Here is a 13,557-nt window from a genome sequence, read left to right as displayed (position 1 = left end):
CGTTGGGATTGGAAGGGTTGCTGAATTAGGACTTACTGCTTGTTTTCAAATCACTTGCTTCATTACAGCATCCCTCCAAAGTGAGTAGGCCTGTATTTACCCTCAGGTGTTCCTGCCCACAGGCATGTAGAGCTCAGTAAATGAGTGCTGTAATTTTGTGTCCTTGATTCTTCAAACCATGACTAGAAACTTAATTTGCTAAAGGAAGTGTTTTAATATGTTCTGAAAACTGGTAAAGTTGAGCACCCAAAATGACTGGTCACCTTCTGACATTCGATTGCTATGAAATACCTTGAGATTCTGAGATAAAAGCTGTTAGGGAATGACAGACGATTGCTTTGTGGGAAGGTGATCATTAACATTTACGTGCTTCTCAAATGCTGAGTGACTTGTCCTTGTACCTCACAAATGTCCATCTCACAGGCTTTCCTCACAAGGCTAGCGCATGGTACCAGCTGTCTTCTGCCTTCCCCCAGGTACACACTGGCGGCGCAGGACCTGGTGATGAGAGCCCGGGGAGTGCTGAAGGACCGGGGCTGGCGAATATCCAACGACAGGCTGGGCTCTGGAGATGACATTTCTGTCTACGTCATTCCTTTAATACATGGGAACAAGCAGTCGTGAAAGTAGCTTCGAGAGTGGTTATGGAAAGGGGATCTTTTGGGGAAGGACCTGTAAGAGACGATGTGTTTTGGATGATCTGACCAGGACGTCTCCAATTGATGTAGTCTATTCATAGCTAATGCTGGAGGGGTACTTTTCTGCCTGAAAGACAGGGCTCTGCACATAGACTATGTATGATTACAGATAACCCTTAAGATTACAACTCCCCTGTAGTAAAGGTTTTGGTGCTTAATGGGAATGAGATCAAAATGCTGCTAGCATATTGTGGATTCTGTCATCCCTCCAGGTGAAGACCTGAAGTAAGAATTATTGTTTTTCAGTTTGCCATGTAGCTTGGAAGAGCCATTTCAGTTGTGAAAGTAGAAGTGAGTATCAGAAGCCAAGGAGGCTCCTGAAGTCTAACCTGAAATATTCAGAGCAGTGACTTGGATCACATCTCATTTAAAAATACTTTTATACATATAAATGAGACTCAAGAGTTTTCTTCTTCCAAAAAGTTGCTTTCATGACTTGCCTATGGACAACTGCAAACTGATGTAATCCTTTGAATCGCCATTTCTTCCCTCTGGTCTCTTCTTCAGTAGATTATATTCCTGTATTTTAGTAGGAAAACTGAAATTGTTTTTCGTGTGACTATGCCTGTTTACTGCAGCTAGAACAGCCACCTACAAAATTGTCCAAGAGAAATAGGTCACAGTCCTGTATTACGAGATCTGTTCAGGTATGAAGAATAATTTTCAAGACTCCCTGTTGTGTGTATACCAGAGCGAGGAAGCTTGCATTATGTGATGTTCACCTGGAGGTTCTGGTTCCTTTGGGATCAGAGATTTTCATTCTTTGAATGGTTCTGTCTGCCTTGTCCTGTTGGAAGGATCCCTGAACACACTGAATCTCAACTGAGGAAAAGTTCTACATTTATTTGGGCTCCTGAGTGTATTTTCAGCTGGATTTCTACTTGAAGTGATGGCATTGTTCTGGTTACTGGCTAAGATACTCAGGTGGTGATCTATTTAAGAATGATTTCACTTCTGGGTTCAGCATACCTTTGCCTGCTTGACTTGGTGACGAGAAGGTGACAGTTAATAACTTCACATCCTCTTGGTTGTTGAGGACTGTGGCTGAGGATCAGATGATCACTGTGATAGTTATGGCTAGCTTCATCAGCTTTTTCTTAGCAGTGCTAAGTCAGTTTAAATAAAGAAAATCCAAGGACATTGTCATAGTACAAGCAATAGTCCAAGAGAGTAACTACTGAGCAAATCCGCAGCTTGACTTGGCTGCCTGTTCTGTGGGCAGACAGCTCTTCACTTTACTGGCCGCAATTAAAAATTAAATCAATCCAAAGGTTCTCATTTATAGGAGATGTGTCAGCTGGGAAGTTAGATTCAGCCTCTGTTGTCCCAGACTTCATTCTTTTGGAGCTGCTAATCTGACTTGTACATAAAAGCTACTTCTTGGATAGCCAGAAGACAGGGAGCTGGGCTAACTGTGGAGCAATGATTAGGCATCTCAAAGGTGTTTTATCCTTTCTGAAGGAGAAACTGCCAGCTCTAAGAGCAGGATACTGTGTCCTTGGTGTTCCTGGAGATGTGCACTCCTCAACAAGAGTGGCCTAGAGCTTGCCAGTTCTGTAATTTATAATGTGCTTTATAAACAAAGTACAGTGCTGTTTGGCATAGCAGCCCAGATGCTTTATTTGATTGCATCCAAAGCACATGTGCAACATTCTCAGTGGATTTAAAATGTCCTTTCTCTAATTTCTAGACCCAGTAGGTGTTTCAGATTGAGATGAGCCAATGCAGAGTGTATAATGGCTCAGACATGCGTCCAACTGAGTGATTTTAATCTGAGAACTGTTCCATGCGTTCCCCAGTGCCTGCGTGTGATAAAGCAGTGCAGAACACTGGTGTTTTATGTTCTAGAGCTCCAGTATCAGTCATATATCTGATTAGGTGTTGCCATGCTTTATCTGTTTGCTCCTTTTTGCTTTTCCCCCTTTCCTTCCTCTTCTTTGTGCACGTGGGTGAAGAGGTTTGCAGGTTTGAAGTCTAGAGTATTTTTCACATGGTCCTACATATGTTTCAAAGTCCAACCAAGAGATCTTTTTGTGCTCTTTTTTTCTTGCTTTTTTTTTTTTAATTATTACTATTGTTTTGCCTAATAAACTTGTCAACATGCTTTTTGTGCTCTGTGTAACTCCTGTTGTCTCTTTGCAAATGCATTTGTGTAGTCCTTTCTTTAATGGGGAAACTAATGGCAATTCCTCAGAAGTCACACGAGCAGCAATGAAGCTGATGCTTGCTGTGACCAACTTCAATCCCGAGTCAAATATTTTTGTGCCCATGTTTTGTTAGTCTTTGTTATTTAGTGTCATGGGGTCAACAGACATACCAGTCATTAGGAAACCACTGAGTACAATGGGGTTGAAGGAATTTCCAGTGCAATGTTTGCCAAAATATAAAAGTGAAATTTTAAGGCAATGGAAATACCCTCTTTCAGATGTGTTTTTAAACGCACCCTGAGAGTGATGGGGCAGTGGAGCAACTTGGGGAGACCAAACTCACTGATAAGCTGTCAGAGCAAAACCTGGCGGGCAGTGATACGGCTCTGTGCATCAGCCTCCAGCCTCTGTTGTTCGTCTGAGGTACTGCCATCAGTCAGCCTGCTTCCCAGCAACTGCTGTGCCCACCCTGGTCACTCTGTGTCAGCTGTGAGCCCTTCTGGAAAGGGCAGAGGTGCAGCATCAACAATTAATATCAATTAGCATCAACTGAACATTTTCAAGAGTAATAAAAAGCTTCCTACTCAGCTGTATGTGACTGAAACCGTGCAGTGATGTTTTTTGTTTTGCTTGTTTACAAAGTATCTGTTACGTGTTTACAGGCTTACCTACTGTGAGTGGCTCTGGTACATCTGTGGTTCACTGCTTTGGTGCCTGGGCTTTCACTGCTGTCTGCTTTCATTTGGGGCTTCTTACATGCCTGCACTGTGCTCTGCTTCATGGCATGGTACATACATGCACCAAGGCACGATACAAATAGGAAGCAGGAGCCATGAGTTGGGGAGATACCATGTGTGAAGCAAGGCTAACAAAGCATTTCCTATTCTCTTCATGACATGCATTATTTGAGGAGTCATAGCATTAGAAATCACTGGTGACAGAGAGGAGTTGTGACCCACAGTACGCAGCACACCTTTCACTTGGGCGTGGGATGGATGTCACCATTCAGGCTTGCAGCTCCTCCACTGCTCCATGCAGCCCTTCAGTTAGGAGCAGCACCAACTCCAAAGTTTAGATCCTGGGCACATCACCTTAGTCACTGCCTGATCCTGGCAGCAGTGTGGCTTTTTGTCCGGTGAAGAAGTTCTGTTAGAACCCAATGCTGTTTCAGCATTAGCAGCAAGGAACGTCAGTCCTGGTTACCTCTATCTTAGTAGGTAGTGCTCACCATGCCAGTGTGTTGGTAGGTTATCATTTCTTGGACGAGAGCAAGGCAAGGAAGCTCTTGTCGTTCAGATCAGTGGGCAGTACTGTTAACACTGCCTTCTGGTGCCTGATGCAGTCCAATTTCTAGAAAATTAAAAGGAGCAGCTTCTGCCGTTCTCCTGTGAATACTGTTTCAGAGAGTAGTACAGCTGTGTCACAGCTTTCTGTCTCACACTACAGCCTGAAGTCATCTTTGCTTAACTTGATGAAGACAGTAGTTCGAAATTTCAGCCACATCTAAAGTGAGGCACACAACTGTCTCTTGCTAAATTAATGCAATGATGCTTCCTTTATGAACACAGAAGTCTGTTGTTTAAGAGGGCTAATTTTCAATGTCCTCATGCTGGATAGAGAAACTGGTTCTAATACAAGGAATCTGAAAGAGCGACAGGGCTGACAACTAAAGGAGAAGCAGTCCTGGTTTGCTATCAGCAGTGAATTTCCATGTCGGAGTTGCTTCCGTGTTGAAGTACAACAGGGAGGTCTGTGAGGTGTGGTAGATGCTGTGCCTCCCGGATAGTTTTGAAGAGCTAAGAACTACACTTGATGTTTTGGCTTTGAGCTTTTAGGTTTTAAAGAACACTACATGCTCCAAGCAAATCCGCTGCGTTCCTTCCTGCCTCAGCATTCCGCTTCCTTTTATTTTTTGAAACATTTTGTGCAAACGATTTCAACACTTGTATCAAACATGAGTTGCAGACTATATGGAATTGTTGTCCTTCCAACATTCTTGGTGTGTAAATAGTTTTCCTCCATGTGTCTGAGATGAAGATGCAGTGATGTGGCTGCCATAGACAGAGCGACCAAACAATGCTGTAACTGTGCTGCTGTATTTCTACCCGTGATGTACTTGAAGGACGATGCCCTTGTCCACCTCCACCCTCATTATTATTTTTTCTTTTCTTTTTTTCTTTATTTTCCTTTTTTTTTTTTTGACTGTTGCTGGTGATGATGTTGTTTCATAGGTATCTTATTTTGGTTTGGTTTGCTTTTTAATGGCTGCCACTTTTTTTTCTTTCCCTCGTTGGACAAGTCGTCTTATTTGCAGACCCGTAAAACTGTCCAGGTTCTGTATGTCTTGAAGAACAGCGGAGCTGCTGGAGGAAGATGTTTTGGACCAATGTTCTTACGTTTTGTGACTGTGAAATGTTAATCTTTTTGTAACCTAAGAACAAAAAATGTTTGGTAAAGGGATATATTTTGTGTTTTTTGAAACTTTTCAGTGCAATGAAAAAAAAGAGGAGGATGCTGAAGAAGTGTATGCGCAAAATTTTAAATAAAATTTTAAATTATATATATACACATCTATATCTATAACCATTATTACTCTGACTACGTCATGAAGAGTGTCTGAGTCTCTGTGTGTTAATAGAGCAATACAGACCAGCAGAACACTGTTTTACCAGTGAAGGATCGTGGGATCATAGAATCGTTAAGGTTGGAAGAGACCACTGAGAACATTGAGCCCAACCACCAACCCCCCACCAGCACACCCACTAGCCATGTCCCTCAGTGTCACACCTACACATTTATTGATATTTCCCTGCACAGTAACTCCACCACGTCCTTTGGCAGCCTGTGCCAGTGTGTTGCCACTCTGAGAAAAGCTTTTCCTTAATATCCAACCTGAAGCTCCCCTGGCACAAGTTTAAGTCATTCCCTTTTGTCCTATCACCAGTTACGCAGGAAGAGTCTGGCCCCACCTCATCATCACCTCTGTCAGGCAATTACAGAGCGCAATGAGGTCTCCCCTGAGCCTCCTCTTCTCCACACTGAACAATCCCAGTTCCCTCAGCCACTCCCCATAAGACTTGTGTTCCAGACCCTTCACAGCTTCACTGCCCTTCCCTAGACAAGCTCCAGGGCCTCGATGTCTTCCTCGTAGTGAGATGCTGAGCGGAAGTCTCACACTTACTTAATTCAGCAAAGTGAGTCCCCATGAGGTGTCGTAGCTTAGAGGATGGTCAGGAAGAGCTCCTGGAAAACTCTGAGCTGTGTCCTTCTGTAAGACTTCACTGCTCAGGCTGCCAGCTGCTATGTTCTGATTCAGTAAATTGCTATGCAAAGTGGTTGGGCATCATCTCTGTGGTGTGAAAAATTGGGTGCAAATTTTGCATTCACAGTGTAGCTGCAATATGCTTTCCCTCCTCCTCAGTTTCTTAGGAACTCCTGTCTCAAATTCCCCTTTCAGTTTATATTAGAGTAAAACCAAGGGTGAATTCATTGATTATATTGAAAGAGGTTGTCGTGGCTGGTTCAGTAACTAAAGAGGCAAGTGTAGGTACTGCAGATACAGGACCTGACACCCCAGCAGTAACCAGCCATGGGGCTGGCAAGAATAGAGCCAGGTGCTTACTGCTGTCTTCAAATGTCGTGTCATAGCACAACTAGTTGTCCCCATTCTTATTTTACTTCAAATTCAGTAGAAAAACAATGAGAACAGTTCTATGCTGCTCGTGTATGCTGTGTTTGCCTATGCTGGCCTTCTCTGAGCACAGCAGCATGCACAGATGAACAATTTGCTGCACTCACTCTGGTTTTCCTTACTCTCCCATAAGCCCTACAGTTTATTGCTGCAGTCAGGCCACTGACCAAGTTTAAAATTACAGCATAAATATTCTTCAGCATGACTTTGTCTTCTCAGTGTAAGCTAAGCAAGACAGTGCCAGCAGAGTCAGGTGAGCCTAACGGAGCACGGTCCACATCACACTATTGCTTTGCTTCTCTTATGCCCCACATTATCTGAGGTTATAGGTCAAGTAAAGCTTGTTTCCTTTTTTTTTTCTTTAGATAATAGATAAAGCTCTTCAGATGTGGACATCAGTCTATAATTCCTGTTGCAATAAGTGTGATGGCATGTTCATGCTCTTATACTGAACACACTCAGTTAACTAAAGCTATATAAAGGAACAATCCCAGTAATTTCTTATGTTTTGTATAGTTACTGTAAAATGGAGACCTGATGTTTTGTCTTCTTAATGTCACCTTGTACAGCAACACACCTTCACAAAAACTTCACTTCTTCACAGTACTGCGCTGCAGCTTTTATTGATTCCAGAGTCACGCTCTGCTTTCCAGGAAGGCTTATGTAAACCAGAGTTACTGCACATCCTGTTCTTGTTACGAGGAAAGACGAGGGATTTCTTTTTTGAAGTCTTTCCACTTTGCAAAACAAAGGATGCCATAACTTTTTAGGGACAAAGAATGATTTGAGGAGGAATTCTGCTTTGAGGACAAGGTTAATAAAAGCTGTACGATCGAGGCAGACAAAACGCGTCTGCAGGTAGATAAAGAACAGATGACTCAGAGAGCCCCGTTTAATAATTTACGAACAATTAATCATAAATTTGAGGCTGTAGGAATGGTCTGCAGCACTGCCATGTAATACGAAGGGAGAGGAGGAAGCTGCAATAGAAAAGATAATTAGATCTTTGCTGCAGCTAACTTGAGATAGATTGTTTAGATGCATTGACAAATGAGAACTCTGAACCTTCATGAATTTTAGGCTGCATAAGATCAGAATTACATCGTTTTTCTTGGACATTTCAGTGCATAATTTCACAGGCTCTAAAAAGTCAAAATGTCCCCAACCTTTACTCCTGAGCATTTACTGCCTTAAGCAATAGGAGGCGATCCTTTATGTGCTCTTCTGCAAAGACAGCACTGCAGCCAGCTGCAGTGATTTGGTATCACCCCTGAATCTAAGTTCTCCCTGGAATTACCAGTCAGTGAGGCTTTTTTGTTGTCTGGGGCAAATCAAGGTCCTTCCCAACAGGCTGCACCCAGCACAGCAGCTGTCCAGTTCATTTATCATCCTGCCGGTGGCATTTTTCCCTCCTTTCTCACTGCCCTTTTCCTCTTTGGTTTAACGCACACTGTGGGGGCTCGTGTTGCTCCATAGTTCCATGCAGCCTGCTGGTACTCGGCCCTCTGCACATCTCACCTCTGGTGGGCACCAATGTGCATGGCACCGCCAGCAATGCCAGGGGAGCCAGCAGAAAAGGAGATGTTTTCATGGCTCTTACCCACTGTGGCTCTTTACTTCAGAATGAGCTCATACCTACATGTAACATGTGAATTCTCCTATTTGAAAGGGGAAAATTCTATGGCTTCAGGTTGATTTTAGAGGGTTCTACTTTTGAACCTTGTTGGCCCGGTTCTTGGCCCAGTTCTCCATGCTCAGTAACCACAGAGCTGGCCAGAAGAGCCAAAAATGACCCCACAAGCTCAGATGCAGCATTGGATTTGACAGTTGTCACTTTTTTTTCTGTAGTTATTGCCAGAACTTTTCAGGGACTATGCAAAAAACCCTGAATTTCTGCTTTTTCTTAGGAATGAGAAACAAATGTAAGGCAACTCCGCAAGAGTTGATGTAAAATTACAAGACAGTTTTCCCATGAAAGTAACTGTTGGAGACAAATGGCAAAACAGTGCCTCATCATGCAGCACAAACTGTTCCTAACCAGCCACCGTTCCCCTGCGCAGTACTATATTCAGTGACAGACGGAAGTAAAAGCAACTGGCACACCTGCAGTCATTTGTACTCCTTTCAAAAATTTAGGCTGAGTTTGCCCATCCAGAGCCCTTAAATGTGTGTTAGTTTAATTTTTAATCCTCAGCCCCTCTGCAGCTGGAGAGCCTCAGCGGATGTGGGCTGCGGCAGCTGCTCCGCAGCACAGCACGGGATCACGGCACGTCCTGGGGTGGGATAGGAGGAGACAAGAGGCAGCCAAAGCCAGTTGCAGATCTCCAGGATCTGGAAGCAGGCAATACAATTGAGTAGGAAATTGCCAAACGATACACGAAGTGTGGGGAGCTGCTACATCTACAAGCAATTTAGACCTTGACTCTGAAAGATGCTGTCTTCCTCACGTTGTGCCTGTTTACTTTTGGCTCCTGGGTTGGTACCACAGCTAATTGCACCAAATGTCTCATTACTTATCATCCCTCAGTTTTCCCCAGAGCTTGGCAGTCAAATGTCAGCTGCATCTCAGCTAGAGAACTGGGTACTCCAATGACAAGCTCCTCATACAAACTTCTTGTGCTGCCTTTCCTGAGGAAGGAGTTTGGGTTGCTCCCAAATAAAAAAAAAGTGTACCTTATGGTTTTTGCACCCTCCCTTTTACCACTTGCTTTCCACCAGCAGTCACTGTGCATCCGGGACTTCATAACAAAAGAGATGAAACATCATTCTTACCCCCTCTCTGCCTGAGCAGTTGTGTATAAGCAGTTTAAATGAGCCAGACAAGAAGCAAAACACACCCTTCAAACTAAGTCTCGTGTCCAGACATACAAGTATTTTGTGAATGGGAAAAATATTAAACGCAGTGCTCAGACAGTAAATCTTTCTGTGGTTACATTTTTCTGAGAACGGTCTTTTAGGGACGGTCTGGTTCACTAAAAAAAATAATAATAATAATAAAAAAAAAAAGATTTACAGTTATGTAAAATTTCCGAGTCATGCTTCTCTGCTGCCCCTCCTGCAGAGCTTCCCTGCTGGCGGCTTCATTGGAGGGGGCCTCTGGGTGCACAGTTGGGAACTGGAAGGACAAAACCCAACCAACCTGAAGCCCTGACATTAGCTAAATGGCACAGTCTGAGCACTGATAAACAAGTACTTACATACGAATGCTTACAGAAATTATAAATTCAATATTCTGTGTATGAAAAAAAATGGCACAGAACTTTGAACAGCAACTGAGACATTGGAAAATGTGCTCTGTTTGTGCTTGTTCCACTGAAAGAAGACAGTGTCTGTAAACACAGCGCTTTTAACCGTCAGTTACCCACAATACAACCAAATATAACTTTGTGCTTCTGTTAACAAATCCTCCTCCTTTTATCGCTTATGGAGCGGTAGCAACACACCTCTTTCTCCTGGTGCTTCATTTCTCAGTGGAAATCAAACTGTTCTATAAATGGAACTGGGAAATATTCAGTTTTCTATTGTTATTTGGAGGATTCACCATTCTGTGAATGGTAGTGGGGTTGGAAATGGGTGAGCTTTAAGGTGCCTTCCAACCCAAACCATTCTATGATATGAATCTAAGATTTATTGTGGGGTTTGGGGGTCTTCCTTGTTCCTTGTCCCTTCCCTTCCCTTCCCTTCCCTTCCCTTCCCTTCCCTTCCCTTCCCTTCCCTTCCCTTCCCTTCCCTTCCCTTCCCTTCCCTTCCCTTTCTTTCTTGCATATAAAATACTATTTGCACAATATCCAAAGCTGGGATCAGGAGCAAATCCTGTACACGTCTCCATATAGTCACTTCTCTGCTACTCAGGAAAATGGAAAACAGACAGACTCCTTCTGCCCTGCAAGGTAGAGAGAAAGAAGAGTCTACTTTTCTAGCAGTCTAGGATCTGCAACACTGCTACACTAAAGCTCATGGTCCAGCTATCTCATAAATAGAGCTTGGTAGCAGTGCTTGATGTATCCTGTGGTACATTAAAAAGAGCATGGCCAGCAGGTCGAGGGAGGTGATCCTCCTCTTCTACTCTGCCCTGGTGAGGCCATATCTAGAGTACTGTGTTCAGTTCTGGGCTACCCAGTTCAAGAAAGACAGGGAACTACTGGAGAAGTCCAGTGGAGGGCTGCAAAGATGACTGGGACATGAAGCATTTCCCCTATGAAGAAAGGCAGAGAGACCTGGGACTGTTCAGCCTGGAGAAGACTGAGAAGGGATCTTAGCAATGCTTATAAATATTTAAGTATTTAATGCTCTGTAAACATGAAGAAAAAAATATTTTGAAGGTGACAGAGCACTAAAACAAGTTGCTCAGAGAGGTTGTGGAGCCTCCTTCTCTGGAGATATTCTAAACCCAGCTGGATGCTTTCCTGTGCAATCCACTGTAGAGGACCTGCTTTCACAATGGTTTGGACCAGATGACCTCCAGAGGTCCCTTGCAGCCCCTACAGTTTTGTGACTCCGTGATCTGAAGTTCCTCTCCTTGTTGTGCTCTCTTGAACAGCAGTTGTTGTCTCAACAACAACTGAGGTGGATTTTGCTGCTTTGCACCAATCCTGTGTTACTCCCCACAGAGAATAAAAGTATCTGGAAAAGCAGATACTTAAATTATTTATTCAGTGCTGCCAGGTCTGTAGAACTGAGTGCATGGCAGCTCCCCCACCAACTGTTCATGCTCCCTCTGCTCTCCCCCAGTGCAGTAACACACTGTGTGCAATGAGCTGCTCTCCCGGGAAGGCAATGCGTTTCCAAGAGGCAGATGCATAGCAAAAACATTTGGAAGGTGCTGCTGTGGCTCTGTGTGACCTATGCTGGGATAAAGAGAAACCTCAGCATTGCAGACTTATCCCAGGGCTGTGCTCATAAGGCACAGGGAAGCAGTGGGGGAAGGAAGGGAGCAGAGCACGAGCAGCTCTGTTGCTTCGTGCGAAAATAAACCCTAATAGCAATTAAGGGAAAGGAGTAGGAAATTAATAAGGCAGTAAAGATTCTTCCAAATTGGTCACAAACCATTGGTTTACCCCTTGAAAAGCTCGGCTGACAAGGATTCTCTCATCCCTTTGTCCCCCTATCTCTTCCAATAATCATCCTCCCTCATGCAAATATAGATGGAAAGGGGAGAGCAGGGAAAGGTTAAAATGGAAGCAGGCTATCTTTCATCGACATGGTAATTTCTGCTGCTTGGCTCCACGCCAAGCGCTCAGTGCAGCCACGAGCTGCCATTCCAACGTGAGTGAAAGGATCTTTAATAAGAGTGTAAATAAAAGCCAGGCTGAGAAATGAGTTTTCCATCCCAGCAATCGCTGGCCTAACCTCTGCTGTAAATAGTCTCTCGGAGCAGCACAGATGGAGTACCAGCACCTGGGGATCAAGGCAATCTCTGCGCAGCGCAATTTAAACAGCTGGGTACAATTGAAACACGAATTAGCAGGGACAGACTGAGGGATTCCATTTTGTGCGCTAGGTAAAAACAAATCATTCAGTCATTTTTCCCCTTCGGAAAAGAAAAGAAGAAAAAAGTGGGGTGAGGGGAGAACTTTTGACATGATCTGGTGGGAGGTGCTCTTCACTGCAGCTGTTAGATTAATTTAACCATGAGAATTTCCCACAAGGCGCTGTAAAAACAGAGCCCTAATTTATGATCATTGATTTAACAGCTTGAAAGTGATTTATCTGACCTCAGTAAAGATAGCGAGGGGACCAGAAGAATGAGCGGTCATTCCGGGCTTTGTGTGTTTGAGATTGGCCTTATTAATTTAGAGCAGAAGGTCCGTTTCAGCATCTCACCAAGACAGTCGTAGGCAACTGGCAACTGAACCATTCGAAATACTATTTTTTCTTGAAGCATTGCTAATGCTGCTAAGCACTAAGAATTTATTCCATGTGGAAAAGATTCTCATTAGTTAAGAAATGGTAAAGCTTCATTTGGAACTGCACACAAACAGACGCCTGGTCTGGGATTTGCAAGTTGCTTTTTCTTAAGTAATTTTCTTTTTGCTGTTGTTGGGAATCCAGAGCCCGCTGTGGAATAGAATTGTTAAGCATTACGGTAAATGAGAAATAGCTTTGGAAGAGATAAGAGGTTGGCGCAAAGGATCGCTGGCTCCTGCTTTCTTTAAGTGTAGATTTTAGATATACCTAAATGCTTCACATATTTTACTATTTTTCTCATTCAGCCCTCTTTATAGGAGTTACAGAGCGTATCTGTTGACATGTACATATATCTCGGTTTTGTTTCAGAAGAATATTCTTTTGGTTAAAATGCGTATAGCAGCCACTACTGAAATGTCACAACTGAGTGATGCAATTTCGTTGCACAAATAAGACGAGAAAGGCAAAGGGAAAGGTGAGTGCTCTCTCTGCAGACAGAACAACCGTTTCGAAGAGGAGAGTGAAATGAAATACAGATTGTTTACAAGTTTACCTACACCAGAAAATCTGAATACAGAATACAGTGTGTTCACACATGCATGTGCACATGTACAATAATCACGTAGGCAAAATTATTTCCGATATTTACAGCACCATCCAGGAAAATGGGCTGGAAGCAGTTGAGTACACATTTTCACTTGGACTAACATGCGTTGGGTTAAATGTCACTGATTTGGAGGGCGGAGCATTTCGGTCACTGCTGGATTTTGCTCAGCTTTAAAGCCCATCTACACGGACCTCAGAAACTGACTTGGCTCTCTTCGGGGCAGGAGACAGAAATGCTGTGGGTTAGGATTTCATCTGCTGAGGACAAATGCTTGCAGTCATTTCACTCCTCTGATGAAATGCTATCTGACCTGAAACTAAGGTAGTGCAGTTACTCTCCATACAGTGGGTGGGAAAAGGCAGAAAACAATATCTCTGCCCTCCAAAATATGAAATAATAACAGTTATTTTAAAAACTGAACTGACAAGCATAAGATAATAGAATCTCAACTGCATACAACACACTAACCCCAATCTTATACATGTTGTCAAGACAGTGGAGACACAA

General features: G+C 43.4%; 1 protein-coding gene across 1 annotated transcript in view; it reads left to right on the top strand.

Moving 5' to 3' along the window:
- PPM1H (protein phosphatase, Mg2+/Mn2+ dependent 1H) overlaps positions 1–5,399 on the top strand; it is a 132,992-nt gene extending 127,593 nt beyond the window's left edge. The window contains exon 10 of the mRNA XM_048947874.1: positions 477–5,399. Coding sequence (XP_048803831.1) covers positions 477–624 — 148 coding nt within the window. The 3' untranslated portion in view covers positions 625–5,399. The remainder of the gene's footprint in view (positions 1–476) is intronic.
- The last annotated feature ends 8,158 nt before the right edge of the window (positions 5,400–13,557 follow it).

This window comes from Lagopus muta, chromosome 1 (genome assembly GCF_023343835.1).
Source record: "Lagopus muta isolate bLagMut1 chromosome 1, bLagMut1 primary, whole genome shotgun sequence".
NCBI lineage: Eukaryota > Metazoa > Chordata > Aves > Galliformes > Phasianidae > Lagopus > Lagopus muta.
This window is presented reverse-complemented; position numbering and strand designations above follow the sequence as displayed.